This window comes from Mesocricetus auratus, unplaced genomic scaffold (genome assembly GCF_017639785.1).
Source record: "Mesocricetus auratus isolate SY011 unplaced genomic scaffold, BCM_Maur_2.0 Super-Scaffold_100003, whole genome shotgun sequence".
NCBI classification, from domain to species: domain Eukaryota; kingdom Metazoa; phylum Chordata; class Mammalia; order Rodentia; family Cricetidae; genus Mesocricetus; species Mesocricetus auratus.
The window spans coordinates 113,667,868-113,684,749 of NW_024429188.1; the positions used below are offsets into that span (position 1 = coordinate 113,667,868).

At 36.8% G+C, this 16,882-nt stretch overlaps 1 protein-coding gene across 3 annotated transcripts in view; it reads left to right on the top strand.

The window, feature by feature from the left end:
- Positions 1-16,882, top strand: part of Aff2 (AF4/FMR2 family member 2) — a 514,115-nt gene that overhangs the window by 482,267 nt on the left and 14,966 nt on the right. For all 3 annotated transcript variants that reach the window (XM_005085893.4, XM_040744698.1, XM_013125099.3), the window contains 6 exons: positions 2,910-3,205; positions 3,766-3,829; positions 6,935-7,071; positions 12,538-12,609; positions 12,962-13,055; positions 15,232-15,284. In XM_005085893.4, the coding sequence (XP_005085950.1) occupies positions 2,910-3,205; positions 3,766-3,829; positions 6,935-7,071; positions 12,538-12,609; positions 12,962-13,055; positions 15,232-15,284 (716 nt within the window). The remainder of the gene's footprint in view (positions 1-2,909; positions 3,206-3,765; positions 3,830-6,934; positions 7,072-12,537; positions 12,610-12,961; positions 13,056-15,231; positions 15,285-16,882) is intronic.

The window sequence follows — 16,882 nt, forward strand, 5'->3', positions numbered from 1 at the left end:
TAAATACTATTATTTTATTATAATAATACAGTGCCCTCTGGTTCAATTTTGCTGTATCTTAAGGGTGAGAAAGGCACTGCCTTAATTCTTACCACAGAAACTACCACATGGAAGGCACTGATCTTCTAGTGGATGAAAGAAATAAATTGAATCAAGGTCACCCAAGGTCACTAAACCGGAATTAGAACTCCAATTTGTTCCTTTCTATCACTTAGATTTGCAAATGTGAGTTCTTGGATAAACCATGGTTAAATGGTATTGATTTTCAAAGGTGAATCTATTTCTAAAAGGCACAATATTTGGTGCATTGCAGCTTGATTAGCATAGATCATTGAATGGCATCATTTCAATATCTGTACACAATGTCACTTTATTTTTCAGGTATAGGAATGTGAACTATTGAAACTATGAAAGAATTAAAATATGTTAATTTTAAGCAATAAAGAATGTTAATGACAAGTATATTTTTACCCTTGAATATAGATATAAATACATATATGCATATATCAATAAATGCAGACATATGTCACCCACATGTATCTACTCTACTTTAAATATGAAAAATGAATAAAAGTGAGTAACTTAGATGTCTGGTATAACTTTTTCTGACCTGAGCTCTGTAGTCCATTTAATAACTCATAAAAGGCAATGAGGACTCTTAGCTTTGAAGACCCCAATATAAAAGCCTCCCTTATCTAAGATATCTAAGATGACTGAGATGGCATACTTATCTAGCTAAATATCATTACGAATATAAAATTTTCTAGTAGTGTGAAATTGACATTTTCCATATTTGCAAATGTGTGCATGCACGTGTGTGTGTGTGTGTATTCACATAAGATAAAGAATCATCAAATTACCCATCCCTTCAGTTGAAAATAATCCATAATGTTGATAGTTAAACTACTTTAAGTATTCTATGTTTTATTATGAAAAAGGTAATGCTTCAAGAAGGTACAGTCAGATACACAAGAGATAAAAATTACTGCAGAAATATTATAAATATCAGTATATTTTCTCCTGGAAATGCATCATTCTTTTTTGTTGTTTGACACATCTCTGAGTTCTTACAATGAATGAATTTGTAGGCAGATTTCATTTTTATATACTTTTCCCAATCATGACTATCTAATCTTTTCCAGTTAGAAGTTTTAGTACTATCATCAATGCCGTATGCACGGTATATGTGGTGTTTCAAGGTTCATGTCACATATTTTGGTCATAGAAACATTTGACATTGTCCTAAGTTAACCCTGCTGTTTGATCTGTGTAAGTCTGACTCAGACAGTGTAGACATCGAGCTGGTATAGAACTCTACTATAGCTGTACATGTCTGGCCTACATGCAATCTATGATGGCCTTTATTTTGCTATATACATCAGAATAATTTACAAACATATATTGTTTCTTTACATTTGTCTCAAAGTGGCCTAGGTAGTAAGAATTATCTTATAGCCATGAAGGTCAAGGATCAAGTGGAAAAGATCAATTTTTCATGGATTTAAGGACTACCACACTTAGTTTTTTATCTTTAAAGTGAATTCTTTCACTACAGCAAGTGTGCATTCCTACATGCCTGGACACACTCAGCAAACTCTAATTGCACTGGGTGAAAGGGCAGAGTCATAAACCAGATGCAGCTTTTAATCTGCAGTGACAAATGAGACACACTTGTGTAAAAAGGAGAAAATAAAATGGCTGGTGATTGTATCTTAAAAGGAAGAGAGACAGGTCTGCGAATGGTACAAGGGACATGAAAGTTCATCTGACTACAAGCACGATGCCATTTTGCTACTGGAGGGGGCATTTATCCCTCCCTGACTGTTGTAATAACGCTAAGATGAGGATAACCACAGGAACTGGCAAACTGAATTGCAAGCTTCTAAGTGATGAGATGGAACACCATTCTTCTGTCAAATAAAAATAATTGTTTTCCTACCAATTTTCTGAGAGAAATTTGAGCCATCTTGGTAGACCTGTTCAGAACTGGTCACTGCAAATTCAGAAGGGTAAGATTGATGTTTCCATTTTGGAATCATCTGTTCATCACTGAATCTGCGTCAACACATGCAACTTTGACAAATATGATCAAGAAAGAAGTTAACTGAGGGACAAAACTTGAGGCACAGAATTCTTACGGAGGCAGAAACTAGTAAGGATATAAGGAATAAGTGTCACCATGGAAATTATTAGCAGAGATAGAAAAGTCAGGATTGTCCACAGTTGCCAGGTGGGGAAAAGCAATCTGGCACAAGAACATGACAGGCAGTCTTGCGACACAGTGCAAGCACATAGATCCTTTTCACAACACATGCTTTCCTCTGGATTGCATCTTTACTTCAGCCATACCAGTTCAAAGCAAAGCCCTCAGAAGTCTCTTATTCACTTGATAATTGACCTGATGCAAATGAGGTTTTACTCTCCCAAGGCTTCAAAATACCAAGGCATTCACTTTGTCAGATAGTAGTCATGACTTTATGAGGAAAGAAAGTATGTCTGCTTCCAGTCAGTCATGACACTGATTGTTTCAGAATAGTGCCAAATCTTTGATATTTTTCTCTCCTTCCCTACCACTTCTCACTCTTTCTCCAACTTCTTTCTTTGCTCCTCGATCATTCCTTCCCCTCCAATTTCTGATTTCCTTCTATATTTAAACCCTTGCCATTTCTCTTAATATGACCATGGGACTATGTAATCCTAACACCTGGCTAGTTTCCTGTTTAGTGTCATCAAAGAATAAAAGCTGATGATCCCCAAAATTCATAAAATATGCAGGATCACCTATCCATCCTCACACTGAGTATATTCTTCCATTTTCCTTGCTGTGTTTTCTTCTGTGCCTGACATTTTAAAGGAATGGTTTAAGAAAGCCAGATATAATGGAAGCTATTTATCTTCCTTTTTTCCAGGAGGGAGATGCTCCAAAAAAGGCTGCCTCTGCCACCATTACTATCACCAATACAGCTATTGCCACTGCCACTGTCACTGCTACTGCTATTGTCACTGCCACTGTCACAGCTACTGCCACTACCACTGCCACGGCCACCACCACAACCACCACCACTACTATTTCCACCATCACCTCTACAATCACTACTGGCCTAATGGATAGCAGTCACCTGGAGATGACATCCTGGGCAGCCCTGCCCCTCCTGTCCAGCAGCAGCACCAATGTCCGGAGACCCAAGCTCACTTTTGATGACTCGTATGTTGCTCTCAGATTATTGCAGACCTAGTTTGTAGTGGAGATTGGGGATGGGAACAGTGTACATTTTCTAGTACCATGCATGTGTCACCCCATATAAGAAGTTCATATCAGCTCCTATAATGTTAAATGAAAACCCCTTCCACACACATACCTCTATCACCAATAAGAAGTATCTTTAGACCACTTTAATCCTGGACCTTTGTTACTGTTTCCCAAGGTGGAATCTTTCCTCTAGGCTATTTTTGTTGATTCTTATTCATGACTTCAGTTATATAGAGGGATTTATAGCCAGGTTTTACATGGCCTGTTTGGGCAACTCTAACAACTGGAGTTAGAGGATATAGGTTTCTGTCCTAATAGGTCATCCTGCACTTCAGAGCCCAGTTATAGTGTCATTTCAAGGATGGTATCATTATTATATATAAGTGACAATATTAGTATGCCTTTGTCAAGTACCGTGTAGGAATGAATTAATAGACCAAAATATTTGTACTATTCAGTTTCTAAATGAAAAGATAAACCACTGGTTTGTAAAAGAACTTCTTTTGTTTGTTTAGTGTTCACAATGCTGATTTTTACATGCAAGAGGCTAAGAAGCTGAAACACAAAGCCGATGCACTGGTAGGTTTCCTACTTCTCATTGCTTCACCCTACTAAAGCATGATATTTTAAATAAAAATAAGGAATGCATAATAAATGATGATATTTTAAACAAAAACAAGGAATGCATTTCCAAAACTTGAAGTAACATCACCTAGACCTTTATAAAGCATTGCTGCTCTTACATAGAGATAAAAGAGCTTGTGAATTCTGTAGTACTATGATCCCCAATGTTCTTTGGTTTTCATGTTATTATTACTTTATGAATTTTTCTTCCTTTGGACCAACTTTAGAAGCTCACTCACATGTACCCTTGTCGTTGTCTTTTTTTGTGAATTAAAATCACTTTTCAACATTCTCTGAATATGATGGGAGCTTCTATTGGATCCAGTAAGCCAAATCTGGGGTGGAAACACGGAAGATGTTGAGTCACACTTATTGGGTCTCAAACTTTGATTTAAGGGAATGTAAGCTACATACAAAGCTTATATTATTGATACAGTATGTTCCATGTTATGACAATAAGGTTCATGGTCAGGCTTTTCTTTTCTGATCAGAGGATGACAATGCTGTCATCTTGATTTCTCAAGAAATAAGTTCTAGCTATCTCTCAGGGTCATAGGTGACCTAAACTAGTGATGAGTTCACTATGTTGAACCCTTTATCCTAATTGATCTTCCTAACAGGGGGTCTCAACCACATGTGGCAACCATATCAGTTGCTCAGGCTACATCCCAAAACAATAAAATAAGACTTTATAGGACTGAGAGTTTATAGGACTGAGACGCTGCCATAATAACTAAAGCTCCCCAACTGTCTTCCAAATGTAACCATTTGAGAACCATTATCCTAGAGACAGTCTTAGCTTTGGGCTCCTCATCGTTACTGTATCTCAGAACAATTGTGATTATCAGTTCAATAACATTATGAGGAAAACAATACTATCCTCAAGCACTACATTGTATCCTTTTGGGCTTTAGCTTCAGTTGACACTACATAAACAGTGATGAAACATCATATCAAGCTCTACATTATAACTAATGCATGGCTAACATCAACTGTCTTTGCCCATTTCCCTATTTTTTGTCATTTATCACTGCTGTTTAAATTGTCTAGCTATTTTCTACAGCTAACCTTTAGATGAATTATGAACATTTCCCTGGAAACTATTTTCCCACAACACTGTAGACAAAAATAACAAGGTAGGCTTGAGGATGCCACTGAAAAGACCTGGGTAGATTTTGTCTGTGGTCACTGGATGATGGCCAACAATTTAAAAACTAATGGGTGACAGTGATGCTGTCTGGAACACTAATGGTTTCTCCAAATGGTGTCAATTCTGAAATGTGGAAGTATATGAATGTCCCTTTGACAAGGTATCACATGGGATGATAAAGAGACTAGGATGCACATGTGAGACCATTTGAAGAACTAAGAAAATTCAAACCTACGGAGATCCCCAAAATTATGATTAAAGAATTATATCACTGACAATTGTGAAGACATTGGTTCCATGGGGACAAAAATTTATTCTTAAAGTGGAAAGTTATTAGCTACTATCTAGATCTGGGGCCCTTAAAACAATCACATAAAGAGATACTCAGTGTTTTCTGTTATTAAAACTTCATTGGTAGTATATAAAATGCCTTCAGATATTTCTTTCGAGGAGTGTGATCATAGGCGAAAAGGTTGAGACACAATCAGAATGATATTTTCCTTGAGATTTTAATCTATCTTTTGGTTAGAAACAAGTTTCTAGTTCAAACATTTCAATTTGAGAATGGAGAAAGTGAGGCACAATGGCTATATAATTTTCTTTCTGAACCTCAGTATTTTCTCCTTTGGGAATAAGGTTGAGTCTTGATAATCTTTAATTATCCATTCAGCTATGAGTTGTGAATGAAAATTCACCTGAAAAACAAAATATACAAATTCCCAAAGGGGAAAGCTAGTTGAACTCTGAAGATATATGGGAATAATATAGTAAGACAAAATAGAAAGAAAGTAGCTTGCATGCATACACCTAGGTTTCTATAACAGAAAGTTGAATTAATGGAAAGCAGTATTTCTGCACATCAGCTTACAGAAATAAAGCACAGAATTTCTTAATAAGTGTATAATTGTATTTAACCCTTTTCCAGAGAGAGCTACTCTACCCTTTTGACAGTTGTAATCTTCAGAATTCCATACACAGTATTTCAATAAAAGACATGCAAAAATTAAAATAGTTAAATCTTCATTGTACTGGTTCTTTTACATAAAGTTCTACATTAGTAGAATAATTACATGCAACTATCAAAAATTGAAACTATAAAGCCCTGTTGAAATGCTCACTAAAATGTGTCATATATAATATTCATTATGAAAAAGAAATCAATATGGCTATGCCAGTTTAATCATGACCATTATCTAGGCTAAAAACTTGCAATAAAATTTTACTAAATTAAAATATTTAACAGTGCTGTATTTTTGGTTTTTTGACACTATTTCAACCCATCATTTCCAATAAAAATGATCATCCTTGAGCTTCTTATTTTGCAATCTGTTACTGTCCACCTTGGGATTAGGTTGATGTTATCATGACATTCTAAAACAAGAAGCAGACTGTGAAGATAACAGAAACAGAGATCGGTTGCAAGAGCTCACTAAATGACACTTTGATCTGTGTTCAGTTTAGTGCATTTTTGTGATTAGAAGCTAGTCAAGGTATTAATTTAGATCCTGGTTGGTCAACAATGGTGCCACAATCCATTTTGATGCCTTGGCTGCATTTTCCTTTTTCTCAGCTAGTCACAAGGTCAGTACAATAGAGCATTAAACCAGTTCCTTCATAATTAATACAAATTTGCACACTGTCATCTCCCCATATCAGGGTTTCTCAGCTGAATGTTTAGAACATCACGTTCTCCATTGTAGAGGTACCCCTTGCATTTTATGATGCTTAGAAGTATCTCTAGTCTGTATCTTCTTAAGTGCCTCCTATCCCCAGTGGTAAGCACTCAAAGTACCTCTATTGAATGTTAAGTGTTTCCCGAAGAATGAGGACAAATACTCAATGTTGTGAATTATTCCTTTATATGAAGTTAAAGAAAGACTATCATGTTGACAGTCATTTTCCTGTTTCAGTTTGAGAAATTTGGCAAAGCCGTGAATTATGCTGATGCAGCCCTCTCCTTCACTGAATGTGGCAATGCCATGGAACGTGATCCTCTGGAAGCAAAGTCCCCATATACCATGTATTCAGAGACTGTGGAGCTCCTCCGGTAAATGGCTTTCCTAGAGTTATATTGTAAAAGTAATTTTATGCAGAGTAAGAAACTGTTAATGTTTTTTGATTAAATATCATTTCCACAATTAATGTGTCCAAAAGTCACTGCAATTAGTTCCTGCCATTTTATTAATGCCATAGAATATTTATAATTGATGGACAGTGTTTTATAAATTATCCCCTTCAGAGGTTATAATGTGAGCCTGATAATTTGTAATATTCATTAAATGGAAATTAAGATGTCGCAGGTGAAAGTAAAGTATAATCATTTTATCATGTGGCATTAACTTGCCTTTTCAGAACAAACTTGTGTTCTCCAGATTTCTATTAAGAGCCATATTTTCTAAGGCCTTCTGTTTGGGTTATTATAAAAGGAAGGAGGGGCTGGCAAGATATCTCTGTAGGTTAAAGGTGATTGCTGCTGAAAATGACAATGTGAGTTTGGTCCTAAGAGCCCACACCCAGAAAGGGAAGAATTCCATTATACAAGTTGTCTTTTGGTCTCTAAACATGGACTATTGCATATGTGCAAAAAGTCAGTATTTAAGGTCATAAGTCTACCACAGAATTTTTTGCATATGGAATAAGAAATTCAGATACAGTGTTGGCAGGACTGAAGGTCAATAATAAATGAAGATAGTGGTGGAGAATATATTAACTGTGTATATTATTGTATTCATATTTTAATGAAAATTTCTGATGTCTTGGTATGTATTGGGAATGTATTGGAAATCAAACATTAAAGAAAAAGGAGTTAGAGGAAGAAATACTCACTAATTTTTCCAGTGACTTGAAAATCTTAGGAAAGGAAATTAACCTCTCCCTAAATAGTAGACATGTACCACAGTTCATTGCATGGGCAAAAGGATCATTTTTATATTGAATATGATACCTAAACACGTGTTCTGACTGTGTAAGTACTCTGCCACTGAGCAATATCCACCAACCACCATATTAGTTTAAGCTGAGCAAGCAATTCTTTATCTGAGAGATTCTTATATTCTCTTCCTGTAAGCTCCATTTCATAGCAATGCAAGGCTTGCCTTTTACTATCTTGCTTTTTTCTACATAAACTGTTAAATAGCTTCAGATATTTGTACGAAGCCTTCAAACAAGCGTTGACCAGACTTACACTGAGAATTTCCCAAAGAAAGTATTCTAAAAAGCAAAAAGAGAAAACTATTATAAAAACGACAGAACGGAATTTTTTTAATTTGTAAACACTTTTTAATTATATATTTAAATATATGATAAATAGAAACATGCTTGCTTCCCATGTCAGTCCCAGCTCCCTCTCCCTCCTCTCCATGCCTGCCCCTCTCCACTAGTACGCCCAGCCCCCCACCCAATCCCCACTCCATTCCACAGGGAGGGTAAGGCCCTCCATGATTTTTTAAGTGTATGAAGTAAGACATTTCACTATATTTTCATATAGATCTTGTGGTACCTTGCTCATATTGCCCCTGCCTCCTTCCCCTTTCCCTTCCCCTTCTGTCTGGTTCCTTTCCTCTTCTAAAATAATTTTCTTTCACCTTTCATGTTATGTAACATAAAATATATAAACAAAACACATATTTGTAATTAATTTGTTTACAATTAAATCTAATTTCTGTACATGGAAGAAAATGTACATCATGTATTCCTCCCTTACCTTCTCTTGTTCCCACTACTCTCCCTTTACCCACTATTCTCTTCATATATTACTATCACAAATTTTAGAGTAATAAACAAAGGTTGATTCCAAGGAAAGATATAGTCTTGCCCATACTCTCACTCAAAATGTTTGTCTTGGAGCTATGCCGAGACATAGGAACCAGAAAAAGGAAAATATTCATCTTCAGCTTATTTTATTCATTGTGGAAACAATCAGTGCCACAAGCTTTTGGTAGCTTTCAAGGAGAAATTGATTTATTAGTCAAAATACCTATAATTTTTGAAGTTATATAAGAGAAGAATTCTGGGAAAAGTATAATACAAAATTATTGGCAAAAGTGAATGAACAATGAACAAACAATTTGTGTTCCTTGAATCATGTAAATATGCAAATTCAAATAAACTGCACTATGTTAGCAAGAAAATATTACATTGTTAATACATCTCATTTTAGAAAAAGAAAATCATATTGTAGGCCACTCCTCTACTGCTGAAAAGAATAGAAATTCATCATTGAAAATTGCAAACAATTTGGAATTATATAAAAAAAGCAACAGAAACACATTTATATCTCTGGACATAGGATTTCAACTTCTGAAAACATGAATTTCCTTAAGGGCATTTTCACAATGCAGAATTATTATACTTTCCCTTTTTTGTACAAAACAATCAAACGGGCCCTACCCTCCTCCAAATACTCCATAGCTTCAAACAAGACAAGGAGGCAACTCCAGTAAAGTTAAAAGAACTATTGGGATACTGTTCAGTTTATTTTGATCTAAAAGTTTCAGTCTACTAAATAAAACAGGGGAACAGCAAAACAAAGGAAAAAAGAAAAACATAACTGTATGAGTAGAACACACACACACACACACACACACATACACATATATATGGGTAGATAGATACACCCATATGAATGCATGTAACAACATTCAATTAGAAGTAAAAAAGTAGTAATAGGAGAGTAATTAATTTTTGTCATAGACCATTCAAAATGTTTTGCAGCAATTGACACATATTAATGATGAAGTCTAAACAATGACATGAAGATGTGAAATCGTATTAATGTAAAAGCCAGGACTCAGTGATGGGGAATATCCTTCTGTATATATGTTTCTCTCATTGGTTTATGAATAAAACACTGATTGGCCAGTAGACAGACAGAAAGTGTAGGCAATTCTTCCAGACAAGGAGAATTCTGGGGCGAGTACACAGAGAGTAGCTACCAGGCAGATGCCATGTAGCTACTGGGAAGGTAGGATGCCCGGGCACTCTCCGGTAAGAGAAGGGCATGTGGAAATACACAGTTTAATAGAAATGGGTTAATAATTAAGAGAGCAGTCAATAAGAAGCCTAAGCCATCAGCCAAACAGTTTATAATTAATGTAAGTCCCTGTGTGTCTATTTGGGGCTAAACAGCAATGCGATCATGTGGGGGAAAAACTCTGAGCTCAGTGGTAGATGTTTTCCTATCCTGTGGGAGGCCACGGAGTTGATCTCCGGTACTTCACAACACTTAAATCATGCTGCATAATTATATATAAATTACAATATGAGAAAAATGTGTGTGCCTCTAAAACAAAGTGGAAGAAAATAAGATCGTAGCTGTAATTGTGAAAGGGTGACATTGTGGGTCTTTTCCTTCTCTACAAATTTTTCTTTATTACTTTTTAGTGAAATCACTGCTCTTCTAAAAGTACACAAACAGGGGCTGTAGAGATGGTTCAAGAATTAAGGGCCCTTGCTACTCTTGCAAAGGACCCAGGTTCTGTTCCTAGCACACACAGGGAGGCTCAGAGTTGCCTATAGCTCCAGTTCCAGAGCTTTCAACACTGTCTTCCAGCCTCTGTGGGCTTCTTGCATGCAGCATGTGGTGCACATAAACTTGTGCAGAAACCCTCAAATTTAAGAATAACAATGATTAAAATTCACAAGCCAGACACCAAATTTCATTCTGTGGTAAAAGCTTGAAGCAAATCATTAAATAATTATTCTAAAAATATTTTCCTTACTTGTAAAAAAGCTATAATTTCTCATTCCATGATATATTAGTACTAACAGAAATATATTTTAGTGGAATCTTGGTGACAGCTAACAGAATTTATTGACATTCTCTCTAATGTCACTATTTTAAATTTTATTTTGAGGTTACTAAAGACTCACGTGCAATTTTAAGAACTAATACATAGAATTTATGTACCCTTCACCACATTTCCTCCAATGGTAACATCCTCTGTAACTGAAATTCAGTATCACAACCAGGGCCCTGTCATTGGTATAATACATGGACTTCATTAGAATTCACAAAGGGTTATTCCTTTTAGAGTTTCCCCATTTTTGTACGAACTCATTTCTGTATTCTCTATACTCTTTATTTATCATATTTTCTGTGATGTGCATATTTTAATTAGAGGAATTTCTATTGGGAATAAAATGAGTTGAAATGAACTAGGTCTTCAGGCCCATTTCAGCAATTGAAAATCCACCATCAAGTCACTCTCAAATGTGGTTGTAATTAGGGGATAACTGCTATATGGATATAGAGTTTAGTAGTACAATATTATATGGAATAGATTTTTATTGCTCTCTTTCCAACAATATGCTGGCTATACAGGGAGACTCCTGCTTATTTTCTTTCAAATAATTAGAGTTGTTCTGAACCCTGGTAATCTACAATAGAAATGTATTTGTGAAAGCAGGAATATTCCACAATGACTGACATTTCAGTAATCCAACTGTCTAAGAAAGTAAGACATATTACAATATAAAAATACCACTTTATGCCATTGTAACAACAGAAAGCTCCTGCATCAAGTATGCGATCCCCACTGCTGAAAATGTTCACTCAACAGATTTTGAGAAGTTTTCATGAAAGCAGTGCAGATAGAATGCTGAGGAAATACAAAGTCTTGAGTGGGGATGATCCAGGGCTCCTGGTGTTCTGGAGAGGCTGTTATAAGTGGCAAGTAAGAGGACATGATAGGCTCTCTATTGCATTCCATAAAGGAGGACTAGCCCAGACAGCCTGCACGTGTACTTCATTTTTCTGCCACAGTGAACTCAATTACTTATTCTACTATAAGTACCTGTGAAATTGTATTAAAGCTCAGACAATGATTTTACGCAATGAATTGATTTCTCAAGTCTGAACATTCAGAATGAGATGTACTCAACTAGAAGGAAAAAATAAAAAAGAAAGGAGAACTACTTGGTCTTTTATCACTGCAGCATGGAACAATGACAATTAAAAAATGGAAAGGCAAATATACAAGTCCCATAAATTAGGGTTGCTTAGGCTTTAAAATGCTACGTAATCAGTTGTTTAACACACACACACCAAATATGCATGCATGTGTGCACTTTTTTTTAAAAAACGTGCACAAAGCTTGAGCCATTAGAAAAGAGTTTTTACCTGATTGAGGGCTCCTTAGCCGATGTCAGACACACTTCTTTATTATTGCCTCATCTGTTATAAAGTGAACTGAGACTAACATACTTGCCTAACTTGCATATAAAACCAATAATACTGTTTACCTAGCAAGCTCACAGAAACAATATTTTGCCAGCCAGCATTTATACATAGCCAGAAACATGAAGCTATGATCAAACTGGCTTTTGTAGAGTTAGGTTCTTGATGTCACATAAAGTCTCATTATGCTGTGCGGATCAGCCTTTTCTATATGGTTCCAGAAAAGGACTAGTCTGGCTTCTGCCTTAATGAAAAAGCAGGAAGGCAAGTCATTTAGGCAATCAGAATTTTGAAGGACCAAGATCCCATTTAGGTATTTCTTTTTTTTCTCTAAAGGTATGCGATGAGGCTGAAGAACTTTGCAAGCCCCTTGGCTTCTGATGGGGACAAAAAGCTAGCAGTATTATGGTGAGTTCCAAGGAGGTCACAAGAAAACTGCTGAAATGCTGCAGTGGGATGTGAACACTCCACATCTACTTAAGCAGCTTACCCCAGATCATTATTCTGGTTTTCCAGTGAAGTGTTAAAGGATAACTAATGGATTTCTTCAGTCACTGACTATACATCTACACGCATTTCAATTTATACCCTTATCAAAATGGGATTTTAATAATTCCACCTTCATTTGCTAAGTGTCTTTATTTACACATTCCTCAATATGAGATTAGACAAGTGACTGCAAAATAAGGATTTGTGTATTTAACAGTGTATAGACTCCATGTGGCATTGTTGCTAAATTAATCCTTTTATCCTCACCCAGCTACCGATGTTTGTCACTTCTCTATTTGAGGATGTTTAAACTGAAGAAGGATCATGCTATGAAGTACTCCAGATCACTGATGGAATATTTTAAGGTAATTCTTATTTTGTATGATTGGTAGGTAAAGAGTTATCAAAACCTTAATGAAACATGCTAGGCATGTTACCAGATATCAGATGACTAAGAGAAAATAGATACTGCCATAGGCCTACCCTCTTTTAATTCAGCTGGCCACAGTCTTCTGATTCCCATGTGAGAAGGTACAGCAGTGCAAATGGCCTGTGGCAGTCTCTTGATTGCAGTTATTGGAGATGTATTCTGTTTTCCATCAAGGTGGCCATAAGTTGTGTCTGGGTGTTTAAAAAGGACAGCAAAGAAATCCTTCAGCAGGAACAGAAGTCACCATAGCTAACTAGGTGAAGATGTTTTACTCATGGGAAATCTTGCAGTGCTGTGGTTTCCATTTAAGGAATTTGAATTTGTTGGTTACCATAGGAAACAAATGGACAAAGTTATCCTGTGGGAAACTGGAGTTGGGTGGCTTTATTTTTTTTGGTTTTGTTTTTAATTTACAAAGAAGCAAGAGACATAATCACAAAATGCAATGCCAGTATTTGGGAGGGAACCCACATAAAAATCCAAGGAGGAGCCTGGTATGAGTCTTGGCTGCTCTGTGCTACAATATGACTTTTGCCTACTAACACTGGCCATAATTTACAATTGAGCTGGGTTAGTGCTCTTTTTTTTTGTCCTGTCCTCAGAGGAAAATGACTTTTTGTCAAGTACATGAGACCACTTGGCCACATTGCATCTAAAGGTTATCTGGGTTGTCTAAAGTGAACTACATCACGAATATCCTGTGAGTACTAGAGTACTGTGTATATCTGAATGATGATAGTGTGTACTTAACTGGGAACATGAGCAAGATCCCTAGTTACTAGGTGGTGCCAATATAATGCTGCGAAGCTAAGTGCTCATGTGGTTGAAAAGAGATCTCATACAACAGCTCACCAGTCCTTTCTTATGTCTACCTTCTCACAGTGCACTGTAGAAAGGTGGAGTTTGAATTTCATCAGGCGTCTAAAATTCCTAGAGGACCCATAAAACCAGAGTGTCAGGTCCTATTTCTCAAACAAGTGTCCTGGGCTGGGGCCTGAGAATGTGCTTTTCTAGCAAGTTTCCAAGTAATTCTCATGCTGCTGGGTTTGTCAACTCACTGATAGCCACTGTCCTACTATCTGTCCTCTGTGTCCTGTCAGGGAATTGGAAAACATCAAACAGATGCTAAGTAACCTATCTGCCTATACATGTGTTGTACTCATTTAGGTTTAAAACAGAATCAGGTCTACAGAATGCACACAATTTCCAGCTTTCCGTGATACCAGGGTAGCACTGAATTCTTACTGGACTCTAGAAAATGCTGATTCTCCTTCTCAAATACTCCTTTTGCAAAGGGGGCGGGACTAGAGGCCAGAAGGCATCCTGTTTCCAACTGCCAAAAGCAGCCTTGTCATGACTCAGATTCCTGTCACTATGAGCTTGATCCCTGCCCTTTCATGGAGGTGTTGTGCTGAATATCAGGATTTTCTCTCAACCACAAGAGTGTGACTGGAAGCAAACAAACAAAACAACAATAGCCCCTATCCCCAGGAAGCCAGTACTTTAAATCAGCCAGATTCTGACAGAGAAATATGAGGTTTTGAGTTCCAACTTCCATTACAATGCAGCCCTGGACTATTTCTTTGCTAAACAGGGAAAACCATCAGCCATGGAAATTTGCACACAAAGACCACAAATCACAATGACTCCTGAAAACAAACAGGCAAACAAGAATGTATTGCTTGGTTCTGACATCTTCCTTAAATATCAAATATAACAGACAAATCTGCATCCCATGGGAAAAGGTTGCAACTAAAGTTAAAGGTGAAAATCTTACTTGTACTCCGAAGGACTTGTTTTGCAGAATAAATTTCAGATGAGGATAATTAAACCACTTTCGGAGAACTGAGTCTGATTTCACTGGGCCTTTTAGTATATAAGATCTTTCATCAAGTGACTTTTATGGTCCTGATTGGAGCCCACCAATTATCCTAACCAGCTATTTTCATCGAGTGTGCGTCATGGTGTGCTGATGTGCACATACATCCAAGTTGTGCATCCCAAAATGCTGTAATCAGTATTAATGTACTCTAAATCACACTTGCATCTGTTTCTGAATTAATAAACACAAAATAGATGTCCTTATTTCCCTCTCTTTCTTTCCCTTTTAGCAAAATGCTTCAAAAGTCGCTCAGATACCATCTCCTTGGGGAGGCAATGGAAAGTAAGTATTCTATCACAAAATTGTTTTTTCATGAAAATGAATGATTTGATATACCTCACATATTTTGCATTGATTGCTCAAGAGTGAAGGACAATTTCAAGATGGCAGTCATTTTTTTTTGTGCACACAGAATTCTAGCCAGACTTCAGCTGATAGAGAGACAGAAAAGTTTCATCTGATGTGGTTCCTTAAAGATCTGTAAGCTAAATTATGGCCATAAAATACCTGCTAAAGGGATAACAAGCCACATGGCATTTCTGGGAGGTGGGATAAAGTTAAATTCACTGTAATGATTTATCAGTGATTCACTTGGTAATGAAAAGTCAATGAAATATACATTGATTAATGTTAAGTGATGTTTAATAAAACCAAAGTCATAACAGAGTTAAAAATGTGAAGGTACTTAGCCAATTATCTGGGTCTTCATGAAGATTTTTATATCAATATGGAAACACCTAGACCTAAATATAAAATTATGTATTCTGATGAGGATGTATGGCCTCATGGACTCATGGACATCCCTAGACTTACAGCCTTATTTAGAACCTTAACAATTTAGAGTCCCCCCAAGCCCCGCAGAATTCACAACCCTACAGTGAGCGTCTGAAGGAGACTCTTGCTGTATACCTGAGGCTGCACACATCTCACTGATTAAATGAAATGGACCCCTCACCTTCTGGATTTGCCCTTCTCCCACTGAATGAAAGGGGCCAGGTCTTATGCCAACTGGGGCCACAGAGAAGAAGATCCTTAGAGAGGGCAATTATTACTAGGCATCTCACCTCTGGTTTCAAAAGTTTCCCATCCCTTCCAACTCATTTCCTACCAGTGTAGTAAGAAAAAGTAAATGTCAATGGACACATTCACAATGAGCCTGTTATAGCTAACTGCCTTTGCCATTTTTATTGTCTCAAAATTCTTGCATCTTGCCAGGCAATGGTGGTGCAAACCTTTAATCCCTGCAATAGAGATGCGGAGTCAGGTGGATCTCTGTGAGTTCAAGACCAGCCTGGTCTGCAGAGAGAGTTCCAGGACATCCTCCAAAGCTATAGAGAATCCCTGTCTCGAAGAAAAACCCCGAAAAACCCAAATCTTGCATCTCAGATCAAAACGTCCTCCTCATGAGTAAAATAGCCTCCACTGTCACTCTGTAAATATCTACAAAATATACTCCAAAAGCAATAGGCCACTGGACTCTACTTTGAGATCATAAAACCATTCAAAGTGAGGGAACAGATCCATTAAAAACTACACATTAGCTCGATTACTGCACTAAAAGGAAGCACTGCTCCATTGTTGAATTAGTTCTTACTCTTGACAAACGAAAAGGAAATATGTTTCTCTCTCTGGCAGTTCAGAAAAAGAAGAATAACCGTTGACAGGCCCAGAGAAAGGTATTTTTCTCTGACTACGGAATAACGTAAGGACAAGGTCAGGTGATCACTTAGTAAAGAAGCACTGGAAATTTCTTTTTCTGAAATAGAGGGACTCAGAATACATTCTAAGCTTGTGAGGTCACATTAAAAGACTCACACAATGCTTATCTAGCAACTTCAGTCTGCACTCCCTTTGGTTGACAGTAATGCTTTTAAATGAGG